The 18,779-nt window shown below is 55.4% G+C and overlaps 1 protein-coding gene across 2 annotated transcripts in view; it reads right to left on the bottom strand.

The window, feature by feature from the left end:
- The window catches only part of LOC103533840 (1-phosphatidylinositol 4,5-bisphosphate phosphodiesterase gamma-1), a 30,456-nt gene extending 12,378 nt beyond the window's left edge, over positions 1-18,078 (bottom strand). Inside the window, exons 1-17 of one of the 2 annotated variants that reach the window (XM_030444226.1) lie at positions 18,008-18,078; positions 17,052-17,660; positions 4,942-5,091; positions 4,749-4,842; positions 4,589-4,636; positions 3,887-3,971; positions 3,685-3,765; positions 3,558-3,592; positions 2,367-2,439; positions 2,161-2,262; positions 1,962-2,080; positions 1,780-1,865; positions 1,468-1,588; positions 1,196-1,364; positions 799-918; positions 515-622; positions 176-363 (exon numbers count right to left, since the gene is read on the bottom strand). In XM_030444226.1, coding sequence (XP_030300086.1) covers positions 176-363; positions 515-622; positions 799-918; positions 1,196-1,364; positions 1,468-1,588; positions 1,780-1,865; positions 1,962-2,080; positions 2,161-2,262; positions 2,367-2,439; positions 3,558-3,592; positions 3,685-3,765; positions 3,887-3,971; positions 4,589-4,636; positions 4,749-4,842; positions 4,942-5,091; positions 17,052-17,274 — 1,802 coding nt within the window. In that variant the 5' untranslated portion in view covers positions 17,275-17,660; positions 18,008-18,078. Of the gene's footprint in view, positions 1-175; positions 364-514; positions 623-798; positions 919-1,195; positions 1,365-1,467; positions 1,589-1,779; positions 1,866-1,961; positions 2,081-2,160; positions 2,263-2,366; positions 2,440-3,557; positions 3,593-3,684; positions 3,766-3,886; positions 3,972-4,588; positions 4,637-4,748; positions 4,843-4,941; positions 5,092-17,051; positions 17,717-18,007 lie in introns of those variants that run through there. The other variant, XM_030444225.1, reaches the window with a different exon arrangement.
- Positions 18,079-18,779: the final 701 nt, after the last annotated feature.

The following is an 18,779-nucleotide window of genomic DNA, read 5'->3' as shown; positions in this document are numbered from 1 at the left end:
GGCACACTGCTGGCTCATGTTCAGCTTCCTGATGACCCAAACTCCCAGGTCCCTTTCTGCCACTCTGTGGCCAGCCTGGAGCTCCTCATGGAGTTGTTGTGGCCATAGTGCAGGACCCAGCACTTGGCTTTGCTGAACTTCCAGGGAGTTCTGGGATTCCCTGTGGGGTTCCTACCAGAAGGAGAGGGTGTAGTCACCCACGAAGGTCTCGCTCTCCCGCACCAGGAAGGTGCCATCCTTGCCACCCGTCTCAGTGCAGTACTCATGGAGCAGCTTCTCAGCAATCTGCCTCCCATCACGGCCACCTCCCAGCTTCCCGTGGAACCACTTCTCTGTGAAGTGCAGCTCGTTGTTGTTGAACTCCTGCAAGTTCACCCCAAAATGGGAAAAAATGTCCTAGGGTCAGTGTAACCTCTCCCAGCCGTCAACTGGTGCATTGCCAACTTCTCCCCTTTCCCTGTCAAGGTTTCCCCAAAATCTCCTGACCCAAGGGCACCTCCTGCTCCTCACAAACCTCCTTCTGCTCCACCTCCTCCTCGTCCTCGTTGAACTGGTAGCGAGATGTCTCCTCTGAGTAGTAGATCTTGTTGCTTGTCAAGACAAAATAATGAGGGCTCCAGGTCTGGGAGGGAAGAACATCATCAGCGTGGGTAGGATGGTGGCACAGAGGAACAGGGCTCTGAGACTTCTGTTTCTGCCCCTGCCCTGTCCCCCGATGGTCTAGAAGAACCACGTTCCATGCCCAACCAATCCTCATCTTCCCTGCTCAGCCACCAGCAACAGCAAGGAGACCCTTACATGGTCAATGGGGTCTTCGAGGTAGAGGATGCCATTCTTGATGGAGTTGCTGATGTCGTTCTCCGAGTAACTGGCGGTGGAGACCTCCTCATACAGGTTCCCTTCGACCAGTTTCTTGTGCTGGGGACAGTCCAGGGAGGGGAGCTCAGTGGTGGGTGTGGTGTCCCCATCACACTGAGCTCCCAGCCCTCAGGTCACACCTGGGTTTCTACAGGTCCCCCTCCACCACCCCCTCTTCCCCTTGAGCACCTCTTACTAGTAGGACTTCTCTCGGATGGGCCCACAGAGAGATCTTGCTTTTGAGTCCCAAGCTTGGGATAATCACCATCTCTCCCAGCCCAACATGGTCCTTGTCCCACCCTAAAAGTCAGGTTTTGGGGTGCTGCCTGCTCCTCACCTTGATTAGAATCTTCTTCTTGAGCTGGGTGGGTGAGGGGAGCTCATCAGCATTGATGTCCACTGGTTTGGTGAGCAACATGTCCCCAAAGACCTTCTTAAAGTGGGAGGCCATGTTCCTCTGCTGGACGATGCTGCAGTGATCTTCAATGGAGAGGATGATGGGAAACCTGGAGGAAGAAGGTGGGAATGGTGGCTTGGGATGAAGGAGAAGGCTTCAAGGTTGCCTGCCTGTCCTGGAGCTGGGGTGGAGTTGGGGAAGCTGGGGCTTACTCGGAGGTGACGAATGCATGTTCCTTGATGGTGTGCAGCACATCCAGGAACTTGATCTTGGAAGTGAGAGTGTGGCCATGGTAGATGATGGGGAGATCATCTGGGCCATCCCAGCAGTCCACTGAGTGGGGAGACACCTTGGTTAACGCCTTTTGGTTAACTGGTTTGGAGCCCCCTCCAAAGGACATGGAAAATCCTCCCACCCCAGTGCCATGGGATGGGTAGATGGGATGGGGGGCATCTGATGAGACACAGGGCTGGGGGAGCTCAGCATCTCTGCAGGGTTTTTGGGGGGTTGGGGAGGACACTCACGCTCGATGCAGCGGCAGCCCATGCGCAGGCAGCGGGCGTACGCCTCCAGGGAGGACTCGCTGGAGAACTGATCCCCTGTCAGGTACCTGGGGAGGAGAAGGCCCATGAGTGGCTGGGGCTGCCCTAGATGGGGTGATGGGATGCTCACAGAGGTCTCTGAGGAGCACTCTCCCTGTCCTTACGTGTTGTGGGAGGAGGAGATCCAGTACTGGGACAGGGGGTGGTTCATCTCCTCAGGCACCACACGCTCGTACTTGGAGTCCATCACCATGTTCTCCTTGGAGAAGAGGTAGGTGAGGAACTGAGGGGAAAGCAGAGATGTCAGAGACTGCCAGGGATGGGTAAGGCACCCCTGGGTGGATGCCCCGTGGGGTCACCCACCTCATCCAGCTGGAAAGAGGGATCTGTTGCCTCGCTGGAGTTCTCCTTGAGGTAGGTGCACATGTAGTCCCGCACCATGCCCACGTCACTGGCCCAGGGTTCCTGTGGTCCAAACATGGTCACCATTATGGGAAGAACCAGGCTGGGGTATCCCATGGGAGTCCCTAAGGGTTGGGACACCTGGGAGGGTCTCTAAGAGCACCCACCTTCTGGTCATGCAGCAGGAACTTCTGGAAGTCGTAAAGGGAGACCTGGCACAGCTCAGGGCGGTCCACGTTCCTGGGACACAGAGTGATCATCATGGAATGATGGAATGGTTTGGGTTGGAAGGGACCTTAAAGATTATCCAGTTCCAGTTCCCCTCCCATGGGCAGGGACACCTCCCACCAGGTTGCTCCAAGCCCCATGGACACTTCCAAGGATGGATGGGGCATCTACAGCTTCTCAGGGCAACCTGGGCCAGGGCCTCCCCACCCTTGCAGGACTTGGTGTAGACCCCACAGGGGAGTGCAGACCACTAATGTCCAACTCTTGCCTCCCTCCTGGCAGCTGCTAAGGGTCTGGGGGAAAGGACAGCCCACGAGGTGCAAAGGGCACCTTGAGATGGTGCAAAGGGCACCTTGAGATGTTGGGTGCTGCCCGGGAGAAGGGGGTACATACTGGGGTTGGGTGGTGTTGCCCAAGGGTATGGGGAGGAGGGCAAGGTGAGGTGTCACTGGATCCCATGTCTACACACATCCCTGCTCCCAACCCTGCTCCTTCCCAGTTCTCAGACCCCCCTTCCCATTCCCACCATTCCCTCCAGCCCAAGCCTGCCCCAACACTGGGAGATGCTCTAGGGACACACAATCACTTGGACCTGGGGCCATGGGACCACCTGGGACTGGGCCATCCAACCACTCCATCCAGACGTGGGGCCATGGAACCATCTGGATCCAGGGCCATGGGACCAGCCAGATTCTCCACTCTCCCTCTGCTCTTCCCCATGGCCTGGCTGAGCTGCCCACCCAACGGAGTGGGACAAATTAAGGGCCTACAGGGAAGTTGAGGAGGGACTTTTGACAAGGGTACGGAGTGATGGGATGAGGGAGAGGGGTTTCAGGATGCAAGAGAGGAAACTGAGATATTAGGAAGAAATTCTTTGGTGTGAGGGTGGTGAGACCCTGGCTCTGGTTGCCCAGAGAAGCTGTGGCTGCTCCATCCCTGGAAGTGTTGAAGTCCAGGTTGAATGGGGCTTGGAGCAGCCTGGTCCAGTGGAAGGTGTCCCTTGCCTATGGCAGGGGGGGATGGAACCAGATGATCTTTCAGGTCCCTCCCAACCTAAACCATTTGATGATTTTGTGATCTGACCCTTACATCTTGGCTGGGAAGGAGCTGTTGGGCTCCCAGGTACTCACCTCAAGGGGAAGGAGAGCTCCAGCTGCTCGATGACCTGCAAGGCAAAAGAAGGAACCAGGCTCAGCTGGTTGGGGACATGCCCTAGGAGGTGGGGGGATGCTCAGGAGGACAATCCCTGGCTCTTACCGACTTCTGTGCATCAAACATCAGGTTTTTGTAGAACTGGATAAAGTGGGAGAAGGTCATCTCATTCCTGGCTTCCACCTCCTGCCACAGAGGGTGATGCATGAGACTGGGACCAGAACCAGTGACACCAGGGCCAGTACCAGCCCAGTTCTGGGGACTCAAGGACTTTATCCCAGAATGAAAGTGTCCAGAGTGTCCTTACCACAAGCTTGTCCCGTAGAAACCTCATGTTGGGGACACGGTAGTTCACCTGGGGCAGCATGGCCTTCAGGTCCTTCACTGTGATACTGTGGGAGGGCAAGTTGGGCATCAGGGCACTGGCCAGACCCCCCAGAGGTTGGACAACCCCTGGATGGGCCTCAGCTTCCAACACTGAGAGTCCCACCCCAAATTCCAATGCCTGTTTGGTCTTTGGGCTGGGTCTCCAACCTTATCAGCCCATGGGTCCTGAGAGCAGCACAGGACCCCTAATTACCCTGGACCTGGCATGAGTGTGAGCAGAAGGTTGAGGAGATGGAGTCCATCCAAGAACCAGTTGGGCTCTCTAAGCCATCATCCCATCTGGAGGTGGTGCCCATGCTCATAACCACTTAAAGCCAAACTGACTTGATCTGGGGATCTCTCTTGGCTTGAGGAGGTGGTTCTGGGCTACATTAATGGTCCAGCCTCTCTTGGCACTGGTGGAAATGCAGCAGCTGGGCACGGGGGCATCAGGGTCCCCATAAGACTTGAGTTTGAATTTTGGTGCTTCCAAGAACTCAAGATAACCTGGTACTAACTTGTCCCACCACCCCTTCTCCCAGCCTGCCTCAACCTCCCCATCTGAGGTGTAACTGCAGAGAATGAACTGGTCCAGCTGAAGCCACCAGCTCCTTCTTGGCATGGGGACATTCCAGGTGCTCACCTGCCTTCCCGTGCCCGGTCCATCCCATCAAACTGCTTCCGCAGCCACCTGTGAAGGGAAGGATGGAGAGATGGCTCTCAGCCCCAGTGGGGATCAAACCCCAGGGGAGTTTTGTCCCCTAAATGGGACTAGGAAACAGGACCCACTTGTCCTTCCTCACCTCTCAATCTGCAGCGGGGTCTGGGCTTTTTGGGTGTCTGCCACCAGCCAGTTGAGTCCCGTTATCCATAGGTTGATGTCCTCCTCGCAGAACGCTGGAGGAGGGAAGAGGAGGGTGGGGAGGTCAGGGTGGGGGAGATGGGAGGCTGGGGAGATGCTCAGAGCCCAAAGGTGGCCAGAGGAAGCCCACTCACCAGCCACGCTGAGTGTCCTCAGCCTGAAGTCCATCCCATAGAGGATGATGAAGCACATGGTGAAGTCGAGCTTGCGAGCGTCCTCGGGGTAGCGCTCAAAATCCCGGGAATTCTTCCCCAAACGGATCTCCTTGATCTCCCGAATGTCAACTGTGAGGAGAGAGGGACATAGGACTGTCCCCAACCATCCTGCTGCCACAGGGCCACGTGTGGGGGGCTTGGGGAGGCTGGGGGGAGGTGGGAATCCAGGAGACCACATGCCCTCTGGGAATCTTGTCCCTAAGATGCGGTGTCCCCATGGCACCATCCATAGGTGTGTGATGGTGCTGTGGCCATGTGTCCTTTAGGCAGATATGTCCCCACTGTCCCCAGGGACATGTCTGCTAGTGTGATGGCACCATGCATGTCCTTCAGGGCACCCCAGAATGGGGCATCCCAGTGGCACTGCCTGTTGGTGCATGATGGCATCATGGTTGCCATGGCCAAGTGTAATCCAGGGATCCATGTCCCCAGGACAGGGTGTCCCTGGACATTTCTTCATCTGTGTGCCAGCTCCATGGGTGCCATGGCCAAGTGTCCTCCAAGGAACCACATCCCTGGGACGTGGTGTCCTTGCAGCACTGCTGCACTTGCATGACAACACCAAGGGTGCCATGGCCAAGTGTCCTCCAGGGATCCATGTCCCCAGGACAGGGTGTCCCTGGAGCATTTCTTCATCTGTGTGCCAGCTCCATGGGTGCCATGGCCAAGTGTCCTCCAAGGAACCACATCCCTGGGACGTGGTGTCCTTGCAGCACTGCTGCACTTGCATGACAACACCATGGGTGCCATGGCCAAGTGTCCTCCAGGGATCCATGTCCCCAGGACAGGGTGTCCCTGGAGCATTTCTTCATCTGTGTGCCAGCTCCATGGGTGCCATGGCCAAGTGTCCTCCAAGGAACCACATCCCTGGGACGTGGTGTCCTTGCAGCACTGCTGCACTTGCATGACAACACCATGGGTGCCATGGCCAAGTGTCCTCCAGGGATCCATGTCCCCAGGACAGGGTGTCCCTGCAGCATTTCTGTGTGCCAACCCCATGGGTGCCATGGCCACGTGTCCTCCAGGGAATTGTGTCCCCAAGACAGGGTGTCCCTTCAGTATTACTTCATCTGTGTGCCAGCCCCATGGGTGCCATGGCCACGTATCCTCCAGGATGTGGTGTCCCCACAGTGCCACCTCCCACCTTCCCAGCTTTCTGGGTGCTACAAATCCCCCAGGCTCAGCCTGCCCCATCCCAAGCAGCACATATCCAGCCACCTCTCCTTTGCCTTTTCCTCCCCCCAAAACCAGACCCTGCTCTGGGATAGGCTGAGCTCATCTCTAAATTGAAGACATCTGCCCAAAGGTGGCAATTTGGAGCCCCAGGAGCTGGGACCACAGGGCGTTTCTTTCCTGCTTCTCTGCTCTCTCATTATCTTGCTATATAAAGCCCCACCAGTGGCTGAAGGGTTGGGTTTCCGGACCACAATCTTCCTCACTTACTCCACCACTGAAAGAGATTTCCAATCCTCTGGTTTTGCCAAGTGGACGCATCCCAGTGGGACCAAAATAATAATATTTCATAATAATAATAATAAATAATAAATAATCACACGATGATCTTAATAATAACAACAACAGCCAAAGTTGTTCTGGAGATGATCAGCAGCACCCCTGGGTAGTTTTGCCCTCCACCAGCACAGGAAAAGGTTTTGTATGGTTGAGGGTGACCAGGGGTATTGTCCTGCTGAGGAAATGGGTCATTTCCTGGAGAACTTCCAGCCCCGGCTGCTGTTTCCGATGTGGTGGTTGGGGAAGGGTGCAGGCGTGCTTGAGGCCTCGACAGAAACCCTCAGCCTGACCCAAAGGGGATTAAAAAAACCCCAAACCAACAACAACAAAAAAATCCAAGCGCTAGGAAGAATAAGAGTTGGGGGGGAGGGAGGAAAAACTGGGCAAGAAAAGAGGGGCAGGATGGTTTTTCTTGGCCAAAAAGCTCCGGGCAACACTGGAGGCTTTATCCAGCCTTCACTCAGTAGATGACCACAAGCCAAATTTCATGGATAAGGGTGGGATTGTAGCACAAGTGATCCACAGGAGGTCTGTGCTTCTGCCTGTGCTTTGGTTTGGGGCTGAACCTCAAGAAATGAAACCTCGTTGTTGTCTCTCCCTCTCCGTGGCTCGGAGAAAACTCTCTTTGGTACAAACAGGGAGAGATCTGGGGGCAATAATGAGCTGATAGGTTAAAAAACAGAGGCTCATCCCCAGACCTGCCCATCCACGGGGTGAGGAGAAGTTGGTGGCCACCAGGGCTCTGCCCACAAGTCCAACAGAGTCACCCCCCTGTTCAACTCCACCAGGAATGGGTCCCAGAGCCAACCTCTGGGCACTGCCAATAATCACAGATTCATCAAACTTTTGGGGTTGGGAGGGACCTTTGGAGGTCATCTAGTCCAACCCCTTCTTTCCATGGGCTGGGACATCTTCAGCTGGACCAAGTTGCTCAAAGCCCAGTCCAACCTAACCTGGGATGTTTCCAGGGATGTTTCCAGGCATCTCCTGTCTCTCTGGGTGACCTGGGCCAGGGATTCATCACCCTCAGTGAGAAAAATTTCTTCCTACCCTTTCCTCTCAATCTTCCCTCTTTCAGTTTAAAACCATCACCCCTTGTCCTGTCACTACAGGCTCTGCTAAAAAGTCCATATTTGGTTTTTTTTTTTTGGTTTTTCAGTCCCCTTTAATTATTCCTCCCACAAGTCCAACAGAGTCACCCCCCTATCCAGCTCCACCAGGAATGGGCCCCAGAGCCAACCTCTGGGCACTGCCAATAATCACAGAATCATCACATTTTTTGGGTTGGGAGGGACCTTTGGAGGTCATCTAGTCCAACCCCCTCTTTCCATGGGCTGGGACATCTTCAGCTGGACCAGGTTGCTCAAATCCCAATCCAACCTAACCTGGGATGTTTCCAGGGATGTTTCCAGGCATCTCCTGTCTCTCTGGGCAACCTGGGCCAGGGATTCACCACCCTCAGTGAGAAAAATTTCTTCCCAACCTTTCCTCTCAATCTCCCCTCTTTCAGTTTAAAACCATCACCCCTTGTCCTGTCACTACAGGTTCTGCTAAAAGGTCTATCCCTGGTTTGGTTTTTTTTTTTTTTGTTTTTCAGCCCCCTTTAATTATTCCTCCAGTGAGGAAGAGCTGGATTTGGGTTTGTCTCCATTTCCAAGAAATTAAGTACTAAAGAGACAAATCTCCATCCCAGGATGGTTGAATCCCAGCAGGAGCTGCACAGAAGAGAGAGGTGCTGCCCTCTGAGCAGAGCAGAGGCATCAGCCAAGGGCAGGGGTCCTACTAAAAAGTCCACCTCCCCCTTTCTCAGAAGCCCCCTTTGGATATTTGAAGGCCACGAGAAGTTCTTCCTGGAGCCTTCTCTTCTCCAGGCTGAACAATCCCAATTCTTCTCCTCCTCAGGGCAGATATCCTGAAGAGCCAGGGGAAGAGGGAGTGGAATACAAAGCAGGCAGCAGCTTCCTGGAAACCACATCTGCAGCGGATTTGCAGCCATCATGTCAGAACTATGTCTCCAAACTCCTCCCTGCATTGTCTCAGGGGTCCCGGGTGATTAAAATGCTCTGGAAGTCAGTTCCAGCTGTGAAAATCCTTTTTTTTTTTTTTTTTTCTTGTCTATTTTTTTTTTCTTTCCCCTTCTCTTCTAATGCAAAGTGTAGTTTTAAATAGGGAGAGATGGTGGGAAGATGATGGGAGGACCAGGGTCTGGCCCGATGGCTTTTAGGGATGCTGAGAGCCCTGAGAGTTTTCTTAATGCACTTGGAGAAAAGTGAAATAAAGCTGCTGGAGGGAAATGGTTGTGCTGGGAAATCCTGCTGGCCTGGGCACAGCTGTGGTGACAGGAGCCATGTCCCCTCCTCTTTGTCCTGGTCCTTTTTTTTTTTATGGGACACAGGGCAGCTCAGCCCCTTCTGTATGGTGGGGACTGGGTGGTGACATCCCCTGGGGGCTCTTCCTGTTTTTGTGAAGCTGATTTCAACTGAAAAAGGTTTAAATACAAGCTTTAAATATGAGATTAAAAAAAAAAAATGAAATACAAGATTTAAATACAAGATCTGCATAAAAGATTGAAAGAAAAGATTTAAATACGAGGCCTAACGAAAAGATTTAAAGAAATGATTTAAATAAAAGGTTTAAATAAACGATTTCCTCCTGGTTCAGCAGCATCAAATCCCACCTGGATTTTCTCCTTTCCCAAAAGGTCCTGTGTCTAATTACCCATCAAGGCTGGAGGTGTGATCCCAATTAGCTGTCATCATGGTAAAACCACCCCTCCGAAATACTCTTGGGTGCTGCCATCAATCCCTATTTGGTTCAATTCCTTCCAAAAATCCCTTTGGGGGCTGTTTTCTGCTCGATTTCCTCCTGGCCCTGGGGAATGGAATCTGCCAGGGGTGATGAGCTGGAAACCTTTCCAGGATGAGGTTAATTTTGGAGGCAACCCCATCAGCCTTGGCCACGTGTCCATTGGGGGCTTAACCAAGCGTGTAATCAGCTCCGGGTGGCTCAGGGAAAACCAGGATTCATGTCCTGGCACTGAGAATCCATAAAAGAGACATAGGGGGTTGTCAGTTGTCCCCACTAATCCCCCTGCAAGGATGAAGGAAGGATTTAAAACGTCCCAGGCAGGCGTGAGGTCTGGCACGGGGTGGGAGAAAGACCCCCAGGGATGGAGAGGAGATGCTGACACTTCCATAAAAAAACATGGAGAGGGATTTTATGGAAGCTGGACCAAGGGCTGGAGATGCTCCACCTCAGCCCTAAAACCAGGGTTTCTCCCACCTAAGGATGGAGGAAGCAGGGGGTGGGGTTGGATGTGCTGTTTCCATAGGGATTTTCCTTTCCCATTTCTGGAGGAGCTTGGGGGGTGTCCCCAGGGGATGAAGAGGAGATGCTGACACTTCCATAAAAAACATGGATTTTATGGAAGCTGGACCAAGGGCTGGAGATGCTCCACCTCAGCCCTAAAACCAGGGTTTCTCCCACCTAAGGATGGAGGAAGCAGGGGGTGGGGTTGGATGTGCTGTTTCCACAGGGATTTTCCTTTCCCTTCCCACTCTGGAGGACCTTAGGGGATAACCCTGGGGGATGAAGAGAAGATGCTGACACTTCCATAAAAAACATGGAGAGGGATTTTATGGAAGCTGGACCAAGGGCTGGAGATGCTCCATCTCAGCACTAATACCAGGGTTTTTCCCACCTAAGGATGGAGGAAGCAGGTAGGGGGTTTGGATGTGCTGTTTCCACAGGGATTTTCCTTTCCCTTCCCACTCTGGAGGACCTTGGGGGATGTCCCCAGGGGATGGAGAGGAGATGCTGACACTTCCATAAAAAAACATGGAGAGGGATTTTATGGAAGCTGGACCAAGGGCTGGAGATGCTCCATCTCAGCTCTAAAACCAGGGTTTCTCCCACCTAAGGATGGAGGAAGCAGGTGGTGGGGTTGGATGTGCTGTTTCCATAGGGATTTTCCTTTCCCTTCCCACTTCTGGAGGACCTTGGGGGGTGTCCCCAGGGAATGGAGAGGAGATGCTGACACTTCCATAAAAAACATGGATTTTATGGAAGCTGGACCAAGGGCTGGAGATGCTCCACCTCAGCCCTAAAACCAGGGTTTCTCCCACCTAAGGATGGAGGAAGCAGGGGGTGGGGTTGGATGTGCTGTTTCCACAGGGATTTTCCTTTCCCTTTCCACTTCTGGAGGACCTTGGGGAATATCCCTGGGGGATGAAGAGGAGATGCTGACACTTCCATAAAAAACATGGAGAGGGATTTTATGGAAGCTGGACCAAGGGCTGGAGATGCTCCACCTCAGCTCTAAAACCAGGGTTTCTCCCACCTAAGGATGGAGGAAGCAGGGGGTGGGGTTGGATGTGCTGTTTCCACAGGGATTTTCCTTTCCCTTCCCACTTTTGGAAGACCTTGGGGGATAACCCTGGGGGATGAAGAGAAGATGCTGACACTTCCACAAGAAACATGGAGAGGGATTTTATGGAAGCTGGACCAAGGGCTGGAAATGCTCCACCTCAGCCCTAAAACCAGGGTTTCTCCCACCTAAGGATGGAGGAAGCAGGTGGTGGGGTTGGATGTGCTGTTTCCACAGGGATTTTCCTTTCCCTTCCCACTTCTGGAGGACCTTGGGGGATGTCCACTCATTTTTATGGAGGGTTTTCACTGGTGCATGGGAGAAGCCAGGTCCCAAGTCATGGGTGGGGAAACTGAGGCAGAGCATCAAGACCTTGATCCAGTGGTGCACGGTGCTCCCAAAAAAACCCCAAAAAACCCCAAGGCATCAAAAAAGTGTTATTTCCATGAGCAGAGAACCATCTCTTCCTCATAAGGACCACAAACACCTCTCCAAAAATGGGTGTCCTTCTTCTCCTCACTCATCCCTCTTCCTCCTCCTCCTCCCACAAAACCTTCTCCCATGTCCAACAGGTCCAAAGCAAGCATGGATCTGCTGCTCATCCCCTTGTTCCACTCTCCTTCCCTGCTTAAAACCTCACCCCAGGTGGGAGCAAGGCTTGAGGTTGACCTCTCAAAGCAGAAGCTGAATCCTCCTGGAAATTTTTCTCCATTTCATGCAAAATCAGCCATGGGTGGGAGGGTCGGGGGTGAATTTTAAGGATATTCCCCTCATGCCTCCTAGAGAAAAGGTCCCTGTCACCTCCTAAACCTCCAGTGGGGTCTTTGCCAGGTGAGTTGATGCCCCAAAACTGAGTTTTTCCTTGTAGGGGACTGTGAGATGAGGTGATGGTCACCCCAAACCTGTGTTTTCATCTGTTGGCTCATTTTAAGGGAAGGTGAAAGTCTAATGAGGACCTGAGCAGCAAGGCCCGGAGTCCCACCAAAGCCAGGTGCTGGGATTGTGACCCCTCAACCTATTAGCCACCAGAGAATCCACAAGGAAGAGTGAATTCTTTTTATGGATGCTGCAGCAAGAGCATCTCCTGTACCTGATCCCAATGCCACCAAACTTTTCACTGACACCATTAAGGGACACAGGGCAGTGCCCAGCTGGCCAAAGCTTCTCTGGGCTGCATGGGGCCACCACAATGCTCCAACCTGTGCTGCCTTTTGTCCCAGCAGCCTTGAGCACCCCATTTTGGGGGTTAAAAGCACCACGACCAGACAAGGATCCTTTATCTCCTTGCCAGGGAGGGTGGCAAACCCCATGGAAGCAGCTTGAGCCCCACAGCAACTTCTGGGCCACACCAGCTGGGATGGAGGAGGTTGCCTGGTCCAGCAGCTCCTGCTTTTTGACCCTTTTATATCCCCCCAGAGCACCCCAGTATGGCCAGGGAATCCCACCACAATAGGGTGTCCCACCAGGCACCCACTGAGTCAGGACATCCCACCATGGCCAGGAACACCCCACAGCCACTCACCCCACCATGAGTGGGCATCCCACCATGACCAGTACCCCATGACCAGGTGCTGCACCACAGCAGGACATCCCCACCACGCATGGGGACATCAGAGCCACAGCACAGGTGGGACATCTCAGCACAGCAAGGGACCCCAACTTCAGTCACCCCACCATGGTAGGACATCCCACCACAACCAGGCACCCCACAACCAGGCAACCCACCACTGCAGGACATCCCACCATGGTCAGGCACCCTATAGCCACGCACCTCACTGTGGATGAGGATCCAAGGCATGGGTGGGCACCCCACCAGCAGTCACTCCACCATGGGTGTGCATCCCACCATGCCAAACACCCCCAGAGCCAGGTCCCCTACCAAGTTAGGACATCCCACCATGGTCAGGCACCCCAAAACAAGGCATCCCAACATGCCCACCACAACCAGACATCCCAACATGGTAGAACTTCTCACCACAACCACACAGATCATGGTCAGGCACCCCACTACCAGACATCCCACTGTGGGTGAGGATCTGAGGCATGGGTGGGCACCCCACCAGCAGTTACCCCACAGTGGGTGTCATGGCCAAACACCCCCAGAGCCAGGTCCCTCACCATGTCAGGACATCCCACCATGGTCAGACACCCCACAACCAGGCACCCACCATGCCAGGACATCCCACCATGGTCAGACACCCCACTACCAGACACCCCACTGTGGGTGAGGATCCAAGGCATGGATGGGCACCCCACCACCAGTCACTCCACCATGGGTGTGCATCCCACCACTCCAAACACCCCCAGAGCCAGGTCCCTCACCAAGTTAGGACATCCCACCACAACCAGGCACCCCACAACCAGGCACCCCACCACTGCAGGACATGCCACCACATCCAAACACCCCTCCATGGTGGAACTCCCCACCACAACCAAGCAGATCATGGTCAGGCACCCCACAGCCGAGCACCCCACTGTGGGTGAGGATCTGAGGCATGGGTGGGCACCCCACCAGCAGTCACCCCACTGTGGGTGTCATGGCCAAACACCCCCAGAGCCAGGTCCCTCACCACTGCAGGACATCCCACCATGGTCAGGCACCCCACAACCAGGCACCCCACCACTTCAGGATGTTCCAATACATCCAGGCACCCTACCATGGTACAACTTCCCCCCACAACCACGCAGACCATGGTCAGGCACCCCACTACCAGTTACCCCACTGTGGGTGCCATGGCCAAACACCTCCAGAGCCAGGTCTCCTACCATGTTAGGACATCCACCTATGGACAGGCACCCCACAACCAGGCACCCACCATGCCAGGACATCCCACCATGGTCAGGCACCCCACTACCAGACACCCCACTGTGGGTGAGGATCCAAGGCATGGATGGGCACCCCACCACCAGTCACTCCACCATGGGTGTGCATCCCACCACTCCAAACACCCCCAGAGCCAGGTCCCTCACCAAGTTAGGACATCCCACCACAACCAGGCACCCCACAACCAGGCACCCCACCCCTGCAGGACATTCCACCACATCCAGACACCCCCCATGGTGGAACTTCCTGCCACAACCAAGCAGATCATGGTCAGGCACCCCACAGCCACGCACCCCACTGTGGGTGAGCATCTGAGCATTGATGGGCACCCCACCACCAGTCACTCCACCATGGGTGTCATGGCCAAACACCCCCAGACCCAGGTCTGGGGTCATGGCAGGACATCCCACCACAACCAGACACCCCACAGCGAGGCACCCCACCATGTCAGGACATCCCACCATGATCAGACACCCCACTACCAGTCACCCCACTGTGGGTGAGGCTCCAAGGCATGGGTGGGCACCCCACCACCAGTCACTCCACCATGGGTGTGCATCCCACCATGGCCAAACATACCCAGAGCCAGGTCCCCCACCAAGTTAGGACATCCCACCATGGTCAGGCACCCCAAAACAAGGCATCCCAACATGCCCACCACAACCAGACACCCCACCATGGTAGAACTTCTCACCACAACCACGCAGATCATGGTCAGGCACCCCATTACTGGACATCCCACTGTGGGTGAGGATCCAAGGCATGGGTGGGCACCCCACCACCAGTCACTCCACCATGGGTGTGTATCCCACCACACCAAACACCCCCAGAGCCAGGTCCCTCACCACTGCAGGACATCCCACCACAACCAGGCACCCCACCATGTCAGGACATCCCACTATGGTCAGGAACCCCACTACCAGTCACCCCACTGTGGGTGAGGATCCAAGGCATGGATGGGCACCCCACCAGCAGTCACCCCACTGTGGGTGTCATGGCCAAACACCTCCAGACCCAAGTCCCTCACCACTGCAGGACATCCCACCATGGTCAGACACCCCATAACCAAGCACCCTGCTGTGGCTGAGCATCTGAGCATGGGTGGGCACCCCCAGAGCCAGGTCCCCCCCCACTGTAGGACATCCCACTATGATCAGGGACCCCACAACCAGGTCCCCCATCATGTCAGGACATCCCACCATGGTCAGGCACCCCACAACCAGGCACCCCACCACTGCAGGTTGTTCCATCACATCCAGGCACCCCACTACCAGTCACCCCACTGTGGGTGTCATGGCCAAACACCTCCAGACCCAGGTCCCCCATCAAGTTAGGACATCTCCCTATGGTCAGGTACCCCACAACCAGGCACCCACCATGTCAGGACATCCCACCATAGTCAGGCACCCCACAGCCAAGCACCCTGATGTGGGTGAGCATCTGAGCATGGGTGGGCAACCCCAGAGCCAGGTCCCCCATCATGTCAGGACATCCCACCATGGTCTGGCACCCCACAACCAGGCACCCCACCACTGCAGGTTGTTCCACCACATCCAGGCACCCCACTACCAGTCACCCCACTGTGGGTGAGGATCTGAGCATGGGTGGGCACCCCCAGAGCCAGGTCCCCCACCATGTCAGGACATTCCCCTATGGTCAGGCACCCCACAACCAGGCACCCCACCACTTCAGGATGTTCCAATACATCCAGGCACCCCACCATGGTACAACTTCCCCCCACAACCACGCAGACCATGGTCAGGCACCCCACTACCAGTTACCCCACTGTGGGTGCCATGGCCAAACACCCCCAGAGCCAGGTCCCCCACCACTGCAGGACATCCCACCATGGTCAGACACCCCACAACCAGGCACCCACCATGTCAGGACATCCCACCATAGTCAGGCACCCCACAGCCAAGCACCCTGATGTGGGTGAGCATCTGAGCATGGGTGGGCAACCCCAGAGCCAGGTCCCCCATCATGTCAGGACATCCCACCATGGTCTGGCACCCCACAACCAGGCACCCCACCACTGCAGGTTGTTCCACCACATCCAGGCACCCCACTACCAGTCACCCCACTGTGGGTGAGGATCTGAGCATGGGTGGGCACCCCCAGAGCCAGGTCCCCCACCATGTCAGGACATTCCCCTATGGTCAGGCACCCCACAACCAGGCACCCCACCACTTCAGGATGTTCCAATACATCCAGGCACCCCACCATGGTACAACTTCCCCCCACAACCACGCAGACCATGGTCAGGCACCCCACTACCAGTTACCCCACTGTGGGTGCCATGGCCAAACACCCCCAGAGCCAGGTCCCCCACCACTGCAGGACATCCCACCATGGTCAGACACCCCACAACCAGGCACCCACCATGTCAGGACATCCCACCATGGTCAGGCACCCCATAGCCAAGCACCCTGCTGTGGGTGAGCATCTGAGCATGGGTGGGCACCCCCATAGTCAGGTCCCCCATCATGTCAGGACATCCCACCATGGTCAGGCACCCCACAACCAGGCACCCCACCACTGCAGGTTGTTCCACCACATCCAGGCACCCCACTACCAGTCACCCCACTGTGGGTGAGGATCTGAGCATGGGTGGGCATCCCCAGAGCCAGGTCTCCCACCAAGTTAGAACATCCCACCATGGTCAGGCACCCCACAGCCAAGCACCCCAGTGTGGGTGAGGATCTGAGCATGGGTGGATCTGAGCACCCCACAACCAGGCACCCACCATGTCAGGACATCCCACTATGGTCAGGCACCCCACAGCCAAGCACCCCATTGTGGGTGACCATCTGAGCTTGGGTGGACACCCCCAGAGCCAGGTATCCCTCCAAGTTATGACATCCCCCTATGGTCAGGCACCCCACAACCAGGCACCCACCATGTCAGGACATCCCCCTATGGTCAGGCACCCCACAACCAGGCACCCACCATGTCAGGACATCCCACTATGGTCAGGCACCCCACAGCCAAGCACCCCATTGTGGGTGACCATCTGAGCTTGGGTGGACACCCCCAGAGCCAGGTCTCCCACCAAGTTATGACATCCCCCTATGGTCAGGCACCCCACAACCAGGCACCCACCATGTCAGGACACCCCACTATGGTCAGGCACCCCACAACCAGGCACCCACCATGTCAGGACAACCCACTATGGTCAGGCACCCCACAGCCAAGCACCCCACCACTGCAGGATGTTCCACCATATCCAGACACCCCCTCCCCATGGCAGAACTTTCCCCCACAGCCCCCAGCAAGCATCCCAGCATCGGGTCCCCAGCCCCCAGCACTGCTGTCCCCAATACTCACTCTCCCCCTCCACCTTCTCGGCTGTCCTGCTCCAGATGATCTGCCGGGTTTCCAGCTTCACCTGGAAGGTCCTTCTCTCCGGCCTCTGTGATTTCTTCTGGTAGAACAAGGTGAGGACGGTTCCCATCTCCAGGCACCGGAGGATCCTTCCCATGTCCCCTGGCTCCATCCTGCTGTCCTCCAAAAAGCCATTGACGCTGCTGCTGAGCCTGGCCACGGACATCTTCAGTGCGAGGCCATCGCCCGGCGGAGCCGCAGAGCTGAGGTTGTCTCATGCAGGAGAGGACGAACCAAAAAAAAAAAAAAAAAAAAAAAGGTCGAAAAAAAATAAAAAAAAAATAAAAAACCCTTCTCCGAGGGGAATTTTCTCCGCTCTCCCTGAAGGCGTCGGTTTCCCCCTCTGGGTCCCCTCGGTCAAAGCGAAGAAGCCAGCGATGTCCCCTCCGTCACATCACGGGCAAGGTTTGGTGGCAGGAGGGAAGGGAAGGGGTGGGTTGGAGGTTCCGTGACCTTCTGGCCGAGGTTGGATCCCGGTGTTGGCATCCAGAGGCGGTGGGAGAAGGTTGGGAGCGTTGGGATCGATGGCCGGGGAGGAGAAAAAGCATCCGGCTGTTGCAGGGTGGAGAAGGGAAAAATCCAGCCGGAAAAAAACCCACACACACAGAGAAAAAAAATAAAATATCAATCCCCAAACAAAGAAAAAAAAGTCACCCCCCCAAAACTGATGGTTTGGGATCCCACCCTGGGGATCCCGCTCCGGGAAAAGGGTTGGGAATAAGGGTGACGGCGAGGTGGGTGCTGGGCCAGCCTGGAGAGCAGAAGGGGCTCAGCGGGGTGGGATGCGGGATGTGGGATGCGGGATGTGGGATGTGGGATGGGGAGGGAGGTCCGGGGGGTGGTGGGGAGGGAGAAGGAGGAGGAAGAGGAGGAGGAGGGGGCTCCTGCCAGCCACCCACCGCCCTTCTCTCTCCTCTCCTCTCCGTTCCTTAATTTCGGGCTGATGAAATGGACGCCCAGAGGAAACTGCAATCACACATGGCCGGAAAGAGATCAGAAAGGAATTTAAAAAAAAAAAAAAAAAAAAAAAAAAAAAAGCAGGATCTTGGAGAGAAAGGAAAATCCGAGCGGGGGTGGGGTTGAAAGAGGGGGGGGGGGGGGTGGAAAAACCCGGCTGAGAGTGACATCTAGAGGAGCTGAGGATGGGGACTTGGGTTGGTTGGGATACCCCAGGTCCTGCTGGCAGCTGGAGGGGGGGAAAGGGGGGAGGAACTCGGGAGGTGGGATGGGGTCACCTGGGTGAAAACGGAGTGGTTTGACAAAAGAAAAATGGAATGAAAGAGCAGGAAAGGACCTGCTGTGGGTTTTTTTTTTGGTCCTGGCTGTCCACAGCTCTGTGAATGAAGTCACTGGTGTCATGAGTTTTGTTCTGCCTCAGTTTTGGGGGTTTGGGGTCTGCAGTGAAGGGGGAGAGAAATGCAGCCAGGAAAAGGGAAAGGGGACAGGGCTTGGTGTCACTGTCCCTTTGCTGGATGCTGGATGGGTAAAAATCCACTTTTGGGCAGGGGATGAGGTGGGACCAGGGATATATTGGGGGGGGTGGGCAGGGGGTCCCTCCCCAGCCCCGTGCTTTGGGGGTTTGGACCAGGAGGGAATTTGATCCAGGAGGGGAGTTTGTGGTGCTCTGAAACTCTTGGGGTACATCAGGGTCCCCATGAGGGAGACTCATGC

Source organism: Calypte anna, chromosome 2, assembly GCF_003957555.1.
Source record: "Calypte anna isolate BGI_N300 chromosome 2, bCalAnn1_v1.p, whole genome shotgun sequence".
Taxonomy (NCBI): Eukaryota; Metazoa; Chordata; class Aves; order Apodiformes; family Trochilidae; genus Calypte; species Calypte anna.
The sequence above is the reverse complement of the archived record's forward strand: the minus strand, read 5'-3'. Positions and strand labels throughout refer to the sequence as shown.